Source organism: Ascaphus truei, chromosome 3 (genome assembly GCF_040206685.1).
Source record: "Ascaphus truei isolate aAscTru1 chromosome 3, aAscTru1.hap1, whole genome shotgun sequence".
Classification (NCBI taxonomy): domain Eukaryota; kingdom Metazoa; phylum Chordata; class Amphibia; order Anura; family Ascaphidae; genus Ascaphus; species Ascaphus truei.
This window is the reverse complement of record NC_134485.1, coordinates 389950401-389967035: the sequence shown is the minus strand read 5'-3', so window position 1 is coordinate 389967035 and position 16635 is coordinate 389950401. Positions and strand designations below refer to the sequence as shown.

Sequence of the window (16635 nt, the reverse complement as noted above, 5' to 3'; positions counted from 1 at the left end):
CTCCCCCCCCCCGAAGCGGACACCTCTGCAGCACCCCCCACCCCTCCGAAGTGGAAGCGGACCCCCTTCAGAGGCGGACACCCCCGGGCAGCAAGCGGGGATCGGGGGCAGGGGGGGAGGAGGTCAGGGGCAGGAGGGGGAGGAGATCGGGGGAAGGGGCTAACCCAGAGCTGCCTGCCGGCCCTCTTCCCTGCGTTAACCCTATCAGGGAGAGGGATTATTTATTTATTTTTAAAAAAAAACTGGCGCAAGCAGGGGAATTCATAGAGCCGCAGCACGGCTCGCCAGCGGCCTAAATCCACTCGCCACGGGCGTGTGGTTATAATTATTTATCGAACACTGTGTATACAGTATATATATATGATAATGTAAAATTGTAAAATTGTTTAAAAGAATAACTCACACACACAAACGCACATTTATAATTTATTTGAGATTGACCAATATTCTCAACACAGCCAATTTAATAATACAGTATACCATATGCTCCCACTACTTTCATTATCAGTATATCAACACATACTGCACAACTATGATTACATTTATTAATTACACTATTAGTAAAATATGCATTTTTCTATTTACTACAAAACATAACTTGGCCAACATTAAAACACCCTCCACATAAATAACCTCCTCAAATCATGACTACGGATCATAAATACATATCAAAATACAGCACAATTATCACTAAATTCATGGAAAGAATAACCATAATATTTACAATGGTAAAACAGGTGCAAGAGTTGGCAAGCAGCTGGTGTCATTTCAGTAATTAAGCAAAACGGAAGGAAAGGTTTTAGAAATTCCTGCTGTGCAATAAGGTAACTGTATAATTCCCTGTTCTAATAAAAATACAAACATTTAACTTTCAAACCAATATAATCTGCACAAAACACATTTCTTGTAAAGAAAAACATTGAAAGCATTGATTTTTGAATTCTAAATTATGCATATTACCAGCTCCTTTAAAAAGAGTCAGACTGGAGCTACACATTAAAATTTTAGCGTGCGAATAATTTTATCGAAAGGAACCAAGATCAATTTCTTGTGCCTTTTTGGATAATAATCATGACATTGTATCTATACACCATTTTGTAAATAGATCTTGCTGTAATTATAAATGTTGTTGCAGATTTCTAGAACCACCCAACCCAGTCATGCAATGATACAATATAACACAGTACAATATTTATGCTACATTTACCCAACATTGACTGATCTGCAAAAGGACCCTTTGTGCTCTTTGAAAGATGCATACTGTACAACAAACGCAACAAACTCAAAGGAGACCTTTCAGATGAAAATAATAGATTTGCATAAAACAGATCAACTATAGTTAATTACACTAAAATATTTTTGGATAAAAGTATAGGGCAGACTAAATTAAATAAAGATACATGTAGTAGGTGTTATAGCACCTGCTGGCATGTGCCAGTGTATGGAATAGCGCATTAGCCCCACACCGTTTAAATGCACAGCTAATCCATTTAGAATGGCAGCTTCTCCCATTGGTGTGGTGTGCGTGCTGTACTGCATCGTGCCACTATGTAACTATATGCAATTAAACTGCTGTTATTCTCATTACAATAGACTTAACGACATGTTAAATTAGTACTGCCTTATCCTATCTTAACATGACTCGTGTTACGCCGGTTTTACCTAAAGGTGTTGGAGGGGAGGGGAAAATTTTAATAGATTCCCAGGCACTATATATATCCCTCTAAATATCAACCTCTGCTACTGTATTGAGGGTAGCAGCTCTGCATTGAACTATCTCAGATGCTGGATAGCTCCACTGTCAGTGTACTTTTAAACTCACAATAATGATAAAGACCCTTGCTCAACCTAATTATATAGGTAAATATAGTAGTGAGTCAACTCAGGAGGTAACTTGAAACAGTAAAAGTGTACTAGAGAAGTACACTAAAGGAGAAATCCTAAATGTGGTGCACACCTCACAATGATATACTGTGACTATAATTATTGGATTTAATAATCAACTTTCATTGAAAATGTGGTACACATATATATCATAACTTGAAATAGGGTAGGTCTCAATGGTGTCCAAAAAATACAAACACACCTAAGTCTAAAGACTAAAACGTTAACCCCTGTAGGCACATTCATCCAAACACTGGTATAAATTACTTCAGCAGGATGTGGCAAAAACCTTGAGACAATAGAGTAAATTAATTAAGTAATAATCCCTGAAGAACAGGGCATTATTGGCCTGTAATGCCCTGTTCTGAGGGGATTATTACTATTATAGGCTAAATGTAGGCTTATTTAATAAATAATAGACACTTTTGTATAGTTAAATAGATTTTTTTATTAAAATAAAATGGTAAATACATGAAACCACCTCTATATACTCTTACACTGCAGATATCTATATCCACACACTGCCGCCTCCTCTGTGTACACACACACACACACACACACACACACACACACACACACACACACACACACACACACACACACACAACACAGTGCCTCTACACACATACACACACACTGGAGCTCTAGACACACAACACAGCACCTCCTCTACACTCACTACACAGCACCTCTACACACACAGCAGCAGCAGCAGCTCTACACACACACAAACTCTGCTGCTACACACACATGCTACACTCATAAACACTGCTACTGACACACACACACCACACACACACACACACATCAGCTCTACACTCACACAAACTGCTACTACACATACAACAGCACAACACACACACACTGGAGCCACAATAAAAAATGCAGCCACTTACTAAACTTTGCACTCTCCCCCCCCAGCTCTACACACAACACAGCACAACACAGCACCTCTACACCCCCCCCCCCCACACACACACAACCCTGAACCTCTATACACAACACACTTACTTCTTTGCAGTCTCTCTCTCTCCCCCTCCAATTCAACTGAATCTGCTCAGAAAATCTGTCAGCTCGGGAGGGGGAGGAGTCAAAATGTGTCTTTTTGACCAATCCCCTACATGTCTCAGAGCTTTTACTTAATTCAAACCAATCCCCTGCCCTGTCTCAGCTGTTCTGAAAGCTGATTGGCTGGAAATAAATAGATTGAAAACTGCATTTTGCAAACTGCTGAAATTCAGGGCATTACTGTGGATAAAGCCCGGAATTTTAACCAATCAGAGAGCAGGGTTTTCAATAATGCCCTGAATTTTACTGCTTTAGCCTATAATTACTATGAACCACCTTATTTGGTGCCAATGGGTGGCAAATGCTCCAGATGGACACATAGAATAAATGATAGCCAGAAATGCTATAAGATCTTACACTCACTTGCATGGTATAGCAGAAATAGTGAGTGTGTTGTCCTAGATACATTTAATGCAGAAATCTTGATCCAAATGGTTTCTCTGATTAAACTTAAAGAATTGGCTCAATGAGCTGAAGAGTACTTCAGACTCTGCAGTATTATAGCAGTTGTAACAAACCAAGTATCGGAGTAGCTATAGTGAAAACATGTATTGAGGAAACACTATGAGTAACACGGCAGTTCTGGCATAGAGTGGATTTAATATTTGTTTCACAGCCAGATATCCAATAGGGAGACCATTTTGGCTTAAGATAGCTTTAATTGGATGTCAGTAAATTCCCTATTAAAGAGACTGATCTTAATTATCTTTGTCAATGGAACTTTCTGAAAGGCTGCAGTTATTAAGAACACATTTAAGTATCAGATGGTGATATGTGACAGATACTGTACTTGTTGGAACAATAAAGTGGTTCAAAGGGACCCAGCTGGGAACAAGCTAATTGATCTTGATTAACTTTTAAGTTGTGTTTTGTTAAAGACAGTATCAAGTCTTGTCAGGAACATGGAACTTGCTCCCATCCGCTATAGATCAGAGCGGTGAATAGCCGCAGTATATCATATGTATAGTAGTGAGAAATCCCACTCCAGATATACTGTAGTGGATAAGTGATCCATGGGGACCTCAGCTGGTAGTATAGACTCAGAGTGGCTTACAGTGAGAACTCACACTGCCTAGTCCAGTAGGCAACTAATCCCTGGGAGCCTCAGCTGATTGCCTTTGTCTCTGAGATTGTAAGAGGCAAAAAAGAAAGGCAGTCTCCTGAGGGTGTAAATTGTATCCTCCTGCATGCTGGACCCTTTTGATAAGAACGGGATCAGTTACAACGGTGGGTCTCTGAATAAGTATGTCTAGATAGGATAGAGTAGATATACTTCTCAGAGACCCAGCGTATCATTGTGTGGTGTGCAGCACATATAGGATTTCTCCTTTAGTTTACTTCTCTAGTATACTTTGAGCTCTACTGCTCTATTGCTCTCAGCTGTAGCAAATAGTTGTGGTGGACATTCCCCCTGACTTCCTTCCCATTCTCTGCATATCTCCAGGTATCTCAGGTGTGCTCCTTTTTGTGCACAAAACCCATTGGACTGGCACCCACAAAGTGAAAGTAGTCTGCTTTTAAATAAAGCCAGGACATGTCTATGAGTATGATTAAATAGAGGTGTGAGTAATGAGATCTCTAAAGTATGCGGTGACAGGGGAGCTACGTATCCAGCATCTAAAGCAGACGTTATGGGTTCTAATCCTGTTGGACCTTACACTGGTATCCCCTTCATCACAAGGGTACCAAAGGTTTGTCAGTATAAGTATTATGGAAATGTTTTAAGAGGTGTGGGGTGTGGGGTGTGAGTTGTTTAGATATACTTTGCATAACTATTTGCTTATCTCCCAGATATCTAAGTTGTGCTCACTTCTGAGCACAGGTTTCTAGCCATACTGATGCAGCGGCCGTTATTCGAACACGTCACGTGTCATGTACATCGGAATCTCGATTTGAAACCCTGGGATGAATTCCAGCCTTCCTGCACTAAGATGTGAGCGCGGCGAGTGCAGAAAAACAAATTTTAGTGTTCTGGCTCTTAAAAACATGAAATTGACACAGTAGCACAGTAGCACAGTACTGTACAGTACACATTACAATTCATCCATTGTATTGCAAACGAATAAACAGAATCCATGAAATTCAAACAAAACATCCGTGATAAGCGCGGGTGCCTGGGGCGATTGGCCGCGTTCATGCTGCGTGGGGAACAGCAGAGAATTCAAAATCGGCGCCATGATGTGTTAGAATAACGAATGCTGCATCAGTATGTTATTTGGGGGGATATATAGGGCTTTGGACTCCCTCCCTCTCCCTCCCCTTCTCTCTCCCCCCCCACTCTCCCTTCCCCCACTCTCTCTCCTCCCCCCTCTCTCTCTCCTCCCCCCTCTCTCTCTCTCCCCTCTCTCTCTCTCTCCCCTCCCCCTTTCTCTCTCTCTCCCCCCTCCCCCTCTCTCTCTCCCTCTCCCCCCCTCTCACTCTCTCCACTCCCCCCTCTCTCTCTCCACTCCCCCTCTCTCTCTCTACCCTCCCCCCCTCTCTCTCTCCCCCCCTCTCTCTCTCCCCCTCTCTCTCTCCCCTCCCCCCTCTCTCCCCTCCCCCCCCGTCAGCAAAACCCATATTTCCGGGTCTGGGTGGAGCTAACACCACCTCTAAGTATGACCTAACTAATGCACCACTAAATCCTCGTCTTAACCATAGCAGAGCTCTGTAGATAGGCTTTGTTATAGGTGCACCTCTTTTGCATATCATTAGCACTAATAACTGTTATACTAACGCAAAGCTCTGTTTCGGCTGAATACAGCACTTACAGTAATACTGCGTTACTTAGCTTTGAAGATTACCGTTAAGTTAATAACTGAGCATTGTTGATTTGGGCCATTGTACACTACAGTATATATTCTTCTTGTAAAAATATATAAACTCATATGTTATACCACTCATTGAACAGTTTGTTCACTATTTTTTTAGACTTGAGAGAACTTAAAATAGATAGTTTCTTTGTTATTTATCTTTGTTTCGGCACCGACTCTGCACAGGCGAAGACACTGCGAGGAAGGGAGCTCCGCATACTCCAACTACTGTACACCAAGGAGTGGAATCCCAGTTCAGGACTACAGCCCACTCAGATATGCTAAGAACAAATATGTGAGCGCATTTTTAGCTATTCTTTTAACTACTGTTTACCATTATAATTACTAAACAATGCAGGTTGTGTTGGTGTGCCCTTCTATTTTCTATTACCCTACAGCAGGGGCCTCCAAACTCAGTCCCCAAGAGCCGCACACAGGCCGGCTTTTATGGATATCCCTGTTTCAACACAGGTGGCTCAATCAGTAGCCACTGATTGAGCCACCTGTGCCCAAACGGGGATATCCTTAAAAGCCGGCCTGTGTGCGGCTCTTGAGGACTGAGTTTGGAGACCCCTGCCATACAGTATATGTATTAGCAATGTTTGAATCAGTTTTCCATGACCTAATACTAAAGTGCAAGCAGTTACTGTATTTTAAGGATAAAATACAGTTAAGGTAATCTTTAAGTACTGTACAGTACATGCATGCAATTCATTTATGTAATCACACATCCAAATGACAAAATAATCTTTACCTATTACCCAGGAAATAATGAGCAGTTCCATCCAGGTGAAACAAGATGTTTTCATTCTAAACAGCTGTTTTGCATTGTCTGTGTTGCTTTCATTAGGGAGGATTTTGGTGCCTTCAAATCTGTCTGCTGCATTCATAACAAGCAGACCGAGGAAAATAGTAAAGGAAGCTGCATGAGCGACAAACTTCATGAAAGGTCCACGCATTATTTTACCAAGCTAAAAGAGAGACAAAATATCACCATGAATCAGACTGCAAAGTAAACAAAATAGGATTATGATTAGTATACAATTACAACATCCTTTATGGAGTACAGACTGTGCGAGGAATGTGTCCACATTTCATTCCTATTTGTCTATTCTGCCGTAGTCTCTGAACCTTGCCAATTATGATACAGAGATCAGGATTTGAGACGTGGACATGAAATTTAGCACCGAAAAAGGCAGGACTTATTTAACAGTTGTAATCAATTTACCACCTAGTTTTCATTATATCTGCATTTTAAATAAATTGCCATTGGGGTAATAATTTCACCAAAAGCATATGTTTTTATCCCTAACACAACAAACTGCCACAGTTTTCAAAATGTTTTCGAAATGACAGTAGCTCATTACTGTAGAAACCACCATCATGTGATATGTACTAAATAGCCGTACGTAAATTGTGCAGTAAATATCCCATGATAATACAAACAGAACTTCTCAGGGGAGTTTGGTTCAGACTGCCATAGTAGCCTCTTGACTAAGGGATCTATATATCAACGTATAGAAAAATGTGTTTAGATGCACTGCTCAGTTTTTTGGAGCAGAGCTGCGTCGTCATACAGTGGCGACACTGTTTATTCTCATGCGGCTAGGGCCGCAAGCCGGGAGGTTTCCCGGCTTTCTCGTTTTTTTCCCTCGGCGTGCCGCGCGTCATCGATGCGCGGTCACGCTTCATCAGGAGCATGCGCGCATGGCGCGTGTGCCCAGGGCTCCCCGAGGGAGCCCTGGGTTCCTCTAATGTGGGGGGATGGTGGTGGGGGCTCCGGGGAACCCGGTGGACCCGGAGAGGGGAGGGGGCGCCTCGATCGGAGGACCGATCCTCCGGAGGCTCCGGCGCACGCATGGCATACCTCGGCGCACGCCCGGTATCTGTCGCGGCCGAGACCGGGCAAAAGTTAGAGTAAACTCTGCCGCGACAGTATGTAGGAACACTTTCTACATCTGATGCAGAGTTTTAGACGTACGCCACCTAAGATATGGGGGATTTTGGGGGGTAAATAAAAGACAAAAATAATGGCACAGAGAGACGCAGAATGTGATACATCTCATTATAATCTGTGCACCATGTTACTCCTTCCCAACTCCACCTACTGAACCTCCCCAAAGTGCAAGCTAGAGCAGATGAGGAAAAATTAGAGAAAAATGCTTTGATTCATATGTGCAGGGTGAAAATTCCATTGTTTTGCCCCAAAATTTCCTTGATACATAGACCCCATAGTTATTAGCCAAGTGTAATAAACGTAATAATTGGGCTTCTTTCATTTTAGTGCCTCATTGATTCTTGGTCAAAAACTGCCATTGACTTTTTAATGGCTACTTGAGACCATATTGAATCAAACCTACTGTAGATGTTCAATGTGCTAGGACTGACCTCACACCTCCATGCAATGAAAGAAAGGCACATTTTTCAGGTGTCAAATGTTATTTGTAAAACCCATCATTCATGTTTTTTATAGTTCTTGATGAATACTGTCATGTTTCTAAATAACTGGACACATTTTTAGTTTGCACTATACTGTATGTTCTGTCCTCTGTATGTGTTTTATTTGCCCTATGGCTAGGGTGACCAGATGTCCCGGTTTTACCAGGACAGTCACGGTTATTGACCATTTGTCCCGGGTCCCAACTTTTCTGCCTTCTCTCCTGGTTTTTCTGTACGCTGGCCGTGCATGCGCAATCGGCAAGTGCTCATCACGCATGCGCAGTAGGCACTCACTTTTCGTACATGCGCAGTCAGTGCTCGCACATGTGCATTTGTTGTTCGTCACATTTGGTGCTCTTCATTTGTGCATGCAGTCAGTGTTCGCCATTCGCGCAGTCGGCGTTCGCGTCTGTGCAGCTGGCGGTCATGCCTGCCCATGCGTGGCATTTGTCCTGGTTCTTGCCGGGACAAATATGGTCATTGTACCTATCTTTGCCCTAGTTTGTGTTACTGTGTAAATCCTATAGCTGTCTTCTCAGCCTGTTTCCTAGCAACCCCTTCAGATTTGGTATAATCCTGGAACCCTTTATTTCTGTTTGCACTCACTAATAAGTTTTCACAAACCCAAGAAGGAATCTTATTTGCTAGAGAAGGAGATGAGTTTAGCTGCCTGTTTCTACTCACTAGGCCTAGGGTCTCCAAACTCAGTCCTCGAGCCGCACACTGGCCAGCTTTTATGGGTATCCCTGTTTCAGCACAGGTGGCTCAATCAGTGGCTCAGTGCTTGACTGGGCCACTGATTGAGCCACCTGTGCTGAAATAGGGATACCCATAAAAGCTGGCCAGTGTGCGGCTCTTGAGGACTGAGTTTGGAGACCCCCGCACTAGGCCACAGTAAGCATGGAACAGAACACTATATAAAGAGAGCTGGGATAGAAACATAGATTGTATACAAAAATGATTTGCAAAAAGAAACCTAACAATTTATACAGCAAACATTTCTCAGATTTGAACACTGTTTAGTACAGTCGATCATTTGAACTCTAGCTTACTGCAAAGGTTCTCAATCCTCTGAGGCAAACACCAAACATCCTTTTCATATGAACATTATGTACATTGTGCAAATGCATTGGTTACTCCTAAACCTGGTGGCCAGCAGTTCTCAATGTGGAATTTGAGTACCATGATTTAAAAAAAAAAAAAATGACATTATTGTTTTTGTAATATTTTTAATAAAATAATTTTAAAGTTACAAACAGTTTAAACTTGATTTATTGGAGATGTTATTTAAAGCTGCAGTCCAAGCAATATCCTACATGTGTTTAAAAAAAACATTTAAAAAAATCAGTTCTGTACTGTAAGGAATCCGCTCCTCGGTTTACTGTTTGCCTTACCTTGCAGACAAGTGCAGTCCTGGAACACTTTCCCTGATATTTACTGCCGCCTGGATTCACTCACCAAAGCAATACTGCCACACGCCCCTTCTGCCATTGGTTCTCTGACCTTTAAGTACTGCTTTCCCACAATGCTCCCTGCCGTGCATAGTCCTTCCTGGATGTCTCTGTGTTCTGCCATAAGCCTTGTCTTGTCTGTCTCCTTGGTTCCTGAGACCGGCTGCTAGTGTCACGCAGCGGTCTGTTCCTGTGCGGAAGCGGAGTACTCTCCTTGTTGTCTTCAGCTCCTTGGTTCCTGTGACCGGCTGCTAGTCTCATGCAGCGGTCAGTTCCTGTTTCCTGTGCTGAAGCTGAGTACTCTCCTTGTTACTTCAGCTCCTTGTTCCCTGTGACCGGCTGCTATATTCACGCAGCGGTCTGTTCCTGTCGCCTGTGCTGAAGCGGAGGTTTCCCCTGTGTTTCTTCAGCTTCTTGGTTCCTGGGGCCTGCTGCTCTTTCCCTATTGCAGAGGCCGTGTCCTGGTTCCTGCGCTGAAACGGAGGATTTCCCATCCCGCTCAGGACTCTTGCGCTGAAGCACTGGTTTACCAGTGCAGCTAGGCGGTGTGCTACTCTGGTCTGTCTACCATCTCCTGAGACCAGTACCATGGGCCATGGTCGCCGCACGCGCAGAGGCCACTCCCGCGCTCCTAAGCTGAAGCGGGGCTCTCCTGACTACCTGTTGCCGAACTCCTGCTTGAACAACGTTTACCCTGATGTCTCCAGTCCTGACCCTGGCGTGTCCACCGACGATGCTGTCTTCTCCTATCCTGATCCTGCTACGTACGACTACGAACTGCGCAATCCGGATCAGCCTGCGCGGTCTAAGATCGGTTCTTTTACAACCCCACCGCAGCCACGCGGTCCAACCCAGGTTTGTGGCGAGCACAGCCGTGACAGTATGCTCGGCCCCACAAACTCGGACCGCCCTGTGGTGAGGGTTGGTAAGTTTCTGTCTCGGCCTGTAGACCAGTCCCAGTTTGAAAACCAGTATCTATGCGAAATACTACCCCTGATTGAAGAACAGATTATGTATGAAGGTTTAACCCCGTTGCAAAGACAATGCCGTAACGATCTCATTATTAAGGCTTACTGCCTCAAGGACTTAAAACAGTCTCTGGTCGCTTGTGTTTGCTCCCCTGGTTCCCCTTTAACCTGGGATAATGTGAATCCTATCAAACTTGCCAACGCCCAAGATATACTCTTTGCCTTGGCCTTATCATTCTACATTCCCGTAGTACAACAGGACCCTCTCTTCATGTTGGTTCATGCTCAAGACACACTCCGTGTACTTTCCTAGACTTTGGACATTTGCATAAAGGAACAGGACCCTCTCCTCGCCAGCTACGCTGCTGCTTGGCAGTCCACCTGTGCTACCAGTCCTGTCGCTAAACCTGGGGACGTATCTCCCTCTCCAGGAAATGACCAAACTGATCCACTATCACTGCCCCCTAACGTAGAAGCTGCCACGGTCCCTAGCCCTGATTGTACACCCGGGTACTCTGACACCAATGATACGTCTACGTTAACCCCTGCTGATCAGTCCTGTGAGGTTCCCCTGGAATATACGTATATTTCTCTAGCCAACACTAAGGCTCTAGTATCCGAGAACAAGTCCCTTTGTCCCTCTATTCCTAACTCTGAATCTCCCTTTTCAGCCCTTGAAGTTTTTCCTGCTTTAACCCCTGCTAGGCAGTTCTGTATGCCTTCCCTGTCAGAGAACGAATCCCTCCTACCTCCACGTACTCAGTTTGAATTTCTAAGTTCTGTTCCCAGGGTCATTCCTGTATTAACCGCTGTGGGGCAGCTCTCTGAGTCCCCTTTGGTAACCCCCTGTTCTCCGCCAGCCATGGTCACGTCCCTAGCTCCAGAGGAAAAATCCCTTGTCTCACCTATTACAGAGGAAAAACTCTCTATGTTCTACTCTCTGGTATTGTCTGCATTAACTCCTGTAAATTCTTGCTGCCTCCAAACTAATGCCTTCGTTCTAGCCTCAGAGAATGTGTCCCCAAGTCCTACAGCAGAGGTTGCATTAAATGACTTCCCCAAGGTTGCTGAATCCTTAGTTAGTTTTTGCTATAAAACCCCTGCTTCAGCTCAAGTCTCAGCTGCTGTGCCCCCTAAAACTTCGGCTAAAGTTCTGATTCCAGTTAAATGTATTCAGTTACCAAGTTTTTCCCTAAGCTTGGTCGCAGAGTTCCCATTCCCGGGTACTTCGCTGAACCAGTCTGTCACCCAGAGAGCGATGATCCCTGCTTCAGCACATAGTGCCCACGTCGTGGAATCTGCAGTCATTTCTGGTTTCCCAGACACTCCTTACCAAATACCCACTTCAGAGACCAGTACAGTTATGATTACCCCCCGTGTACTGTCTGTGTTCTCCCCTTCTCAAAGCTTAGGGTTAAAACCGCACAGTGTTCAGTATGCCCCTCCTGTGGTTCATGTGGTGTTCCCAGGAAGGTTTGCTGACACACTGTTTTCACTCAAAAGTGACGCTTTTTCATATGTGCTAGCTAGAAGCCTGCACACAGTTTCCCCTCTCTCTGAAATTTGCCTTGCTGGCCCTGATACTCGGAGAGGTAAAAACCTCCCTTCAGATTCAGAATCTCTTTCTATAGAGGTCGTCCTTGCTGTTAGTTCCCCTGATTTCTCTGCCCATGCAAACCCTCCAGGGATCAGCATATCTGTTGTTACCCCCTTTGTACAAGTCTGAGACCACCCTGCCTATATTACAAGTCCTGGTGTTTAAATCTGAGCTATTTAGTTTTACTGCCCTTGCTAAACCTCAGTCACTCAGCACTGCAGCTAAACGTGCTCCAGCAACCGTTGGGTTACTCGGGGTAAAAATTAAAATTCCTGTCTTAAAGGGTACTTTCTCACACATGTCCAGCAAACATAGAACCTCAGTGATTGATTCTAAGTCACTTATCACTATATCTGATTTTCTCACTAGTCAAACCCTGAAACCCTCACCACTGGCTAGAAGTCCCGTTATCAGAATTTTTGCACTAGTAAACACGCCTAAATCTGTTTTTGTCATGACAAGCACCCCTGTTGTTAGGGCCCTTGCAGTTTTGGATAAGACTCCTTTTACTTCAAAGGTTTCTGCTATTGTGAGTTTCCACGGTTCCAACTTACCGCTTATTGTCTCTTTAACTCCCATCATTACTCTTCCATTACCAGTCACTGATTCCCAGGCACCAGCTCCCGACGCTAGTTCTCCTATCGGTACCCCTGCTTTGCGAGATGTTTCTGTTATGGATTCTGAGCCTCCAGCTCCGGAGTCAATTCCTTTACTCGCTGCTGTTTTTGTAGTCACTCAGGTCCCTGTCACTGAAGTACAGACTTCAGCTTCTGAGGTTAGCTCCCCTCCCTCCGCTACCTTTGCTCTGCCTGATTCTCAAGTTTCTGATATTAAAGCCCCAAAGCTTATTCCTACTCCCCAGACAATACTATCTCCCACTGAGGGTTCCCCAGTATTTGGGAGCTCCACTGCTGAGTGCTTCTCTGCCTCTGTGAAACCATGGTTTTCCCCCTCGGAACCTTCTGTTGCCCCTGTTATTTCCTTTGAGTTGGAAATACTCTGTACGTATCCCAAGATTTCGGTCTCTATGTCTGGTTTACTGCTTGCCCTGTCACCTTCCATACCAATACTGAGAAATGCTCCCACCCTCCCTATACCCTCGCTGACCACTACCTGGGAGACCTCTGGAGGAGAAGTCCCTCTCAAATTTCTACATGCAGAGGTCAGCCAAGACTTTGTCTGTCCCGAAGGTCGTCCTGGTATATTCGATCAACTATCAAGGCCGCTTATCCTAAATTCTGGTCCCATTACTATAAACTGGGTTCCCAGTGGGGGTTCTTCTGACGTTTCTGCTCCGGAACCCTCTGGTTCTTCACAGCCTTGGATTCCCAAGCCATTTCGCGGGGCGAGCCATGTACCAATGATATCTCTACCACCACTCTCATATCCTAGAACAGTACTCACCAAGGAACTACTCGTTTACGGATCCCCTTTCCGCCTAAAAAACTTTAGGAACAACTCGATGTCCCCGAGACCCATGGATGGCCCTGTCTGGCCGCAGTTCTATCCGGGGGGTGGGGGTACACAAAGGAGTGACCACGAGTCTCTGGACCATGACTCTAACACCAATCCTAGATGGTTCAGGAACAACTCCTGGTCCCCCAACTCTATGAGTGGTCTTGTTCGCCTGGAGGTCTCACGTGAAGGGGGGGGGGTACTGTAAGGAATCCGCTCCTCGGTTTACTGTTTGCCTTACCTTGCAGACAAGTGCAGTCCTGGAACACTTCCCCTGATATTTACTGCAGCCTGGATTCACTCACCAAAGCAATACTGCCACACGCCCCTTCTGCCATTGGTTCTCTGACCTTTAAGTACAGCTTTCCCACAATGCTCCCTGCCGAGCATAGTCCTTGCTGGATGTCTCTGTGTTCTGCCATAAGCCTTGTCTTGTCTGTCTCCTTGGTTCCTGAGACCGGCTGCTAGTGTCACGCAGCGGTCTGTTCCTGTGCGGAAGCGGAGTACTCTCCTTGTTGTCTTCAGCTCCTTGGTTCCTGTGACCGGCTGCTAGTCTCATGCAGCGGTCAGTTCCTGTTTCCTGTGCTGAAGCTGAGTACTCTCCTTGTTACTTCAGCTCCTTGTTCCCTGTGACCGGCTGCTATATTCACGCAGCGGTCTGTTCCTGTCGCCTGTGCTGAAGCGGAGGTTTCCCCTGTGTTTCTTCAGCTTCTTGGTTCCTGGGGCCTGCTGCTCTTTCCCTATTGCAGAGGCCGTGTCCTGGTTCCTGCGCTGAAACGGAGGATTTCCCATCCCGCTCAGGACTCTTGCGCTGAAGCACTGGTTTACCAGTGCAGCTAGGCGGTGTGCTACTCTGGTCTGTCTACCATCTCCTGAGACCAGTACCATGGGCCATGGTCGCCGCACGCGCAGAGGCCACTCCCGCGCTCCTAAGCTGAAGCGGGGCTCTCCTGACTACCTGTTGCCGAACTCCTGCTTGAACAACGTTTACCCTGATGTCTCCAGTCCTGACCCTGGCATGTCCACCGACGATGCTGTCTTCTCCTATCCTGATCCTGCTACGTACGACTACGAACTGCGCAATTCGGATCAGCCTGCGCGGTCTAAGGTCGGTGCTTTTACAACCCCACCTCAGCCACGCGGTCCGACCCAGGTTTGTGGCGAGCACAGCCGTGACATGTACTATGAGAAAATACTTGTAGCTTTTTTCTTTTTTAAAGCAACGCTTAATTACATGATTAATAGATTATAATGGAACAAGCATTTTTTGTTTCTATAGCAACCCTTTACAAAGTCACATCCCCTTCCTCTTCTGAAACAGGCTCCTTTTTGAGCCTTGCCCTCTCTCTACCAGTGTACCAATTGTATATAGTGACTGCCTGGTCACATGATCTTGGCCACAGAACTTTGTCATATTAATATGCAAATGAATTCTACTTTTAGTAGATCCTTAGTAGACATTTAGTGAGCCCCCATGCCGGATGTTTGTCGATCGATCACAGGAGAATGGATTGATCGGTAATTTAGCTAATTATTTATTATTGTGTGGATTGTATTGATGCACATATTTTAGGGATGGGGGAGACAGCTTGGTCAGCTGATTTAAGGTGAATCAAGCTGAAGGTGACATATGAGAGGATGTCAAATGTAGACATCAATGTAATTTCAAAAAACTTTTCATTCTCCATTGATGACAGGAAAAGACAATATACAGTACGGTAACAAAACTATTTACTACTCTACTACTAAATTACACTCCATCCACTCCTGCTGTTACCAGACAGTTAGTCTCAGCCATAAATAAAGCAAAGAGTTATACACCAGAGCTATGCAGAACAATGAACATGGCAGCACACACGTAAAAAAAAGCATAAGGCTGTCTAAGAAATATCTAAACTATTTATTGTAACCCAAGAGAAAAATATTCTTACTTTTGATGCACACACTGCAGGACAGAATGTTAAAAAGCTGTCAGACAGCAATGAGTATACACAATCAGCTTGGCATGTATTGCAGTCTCCAATTAATTTGTTATATGGAAAGCTTCTTCACATGTACATGAAACATCTACAAGCAAAATATAATACTTTAGAAATGCCATTACCTTACTGCATGGTGCAATCCAGTAAACCATTGAAAGAAATGGCAGTCCTACTGCAACAGCTAAAACAACTAGAAACTTTACTGCTGTGGTCTGTTGCCGTAAGCCTGATATATTTTCGTACCAGATTGAAAGAAGTTGCTGTTGACAGTTTGGATGTGCTACAAACTGTAAAAAGAAAATAAATAAATTATTCTGTGTGTGTATATGTATGTATATATATGTGTGTGTGTGTGTGTGTGTGTGTGTGTGTGTGTGTGTGTGTGTGTGTGTGTGTGTGTGTGTGTGTGTGTGTGTGTGTGTGTGTGTGTGTGTGTGTGTGTGTGTGTGTGTGTGTATATATGTGTGTATGTATATATATATATACAGTAGAGGCAGCGATTATTCTAACAAAAACCAGTGGCAATTCCCCAAAAGACCCAGGTACATTCTGAATACATGCCTTAAACTTTCCTTAAACTAGCCCCAGCATTTCTGCATTGATTAATGGCCTATCAGATTAACAGCGGGGGTCCCTGGCAGTCCCATTCAAACTGAATTGGACTGCCAGGGATCCCTGCTGTGTTAATCCTATGGGTCATTAGTCAATGCAGAAATGCCTTAAATGTGCCTCAAACTAGCCCAGAACATACCCAGCACATACCCAGAATGTAACCCGGCTAGTTTACAGCAAATGTTAGAATAAACATTGCCTCTACTGTATATACAGTATATCCACGCCTTTGTTATACACTCCCCCTCCACACACTTTTTGTAAAGCGCTGTACACACTGTGGGCACTTTATTCATTAAGATTTACCCACGCATGCACACGCACACATACACAAACTATCTTAATTCAGGGACCATTTAACACCTCACCTCACAGCCTTCACCCACA

General features: G+C 44.5%; 1 protein-coding gene across 1 annotated transcript in view; it reads right to left on the bottom strand.

The window, feature by feature from the left end:
• TRPC6 (transient receptor potential cation channel subfamily C member 6) overlaps positions 1-16635 on the bottom strand; it is a 245011-nt gene that overhangs the window by 94301 nt on the left and 134075 nt on the right. Inside the window, exons 4-5 of the mRNA XM_075592440.1 lie at positions 15759-15923; positions 6499-6715 (exon numbers count right to left, since the gene is read on the bottom strand). Coding sequence (XP_075448555.1) covers positions 6499-6715; positions 15759-15923 — 382 coding nt within the window. The remainder of the gene's footprint in view (positions 1-6498; positions 6716-15758; positions 15924-16635) is intronic.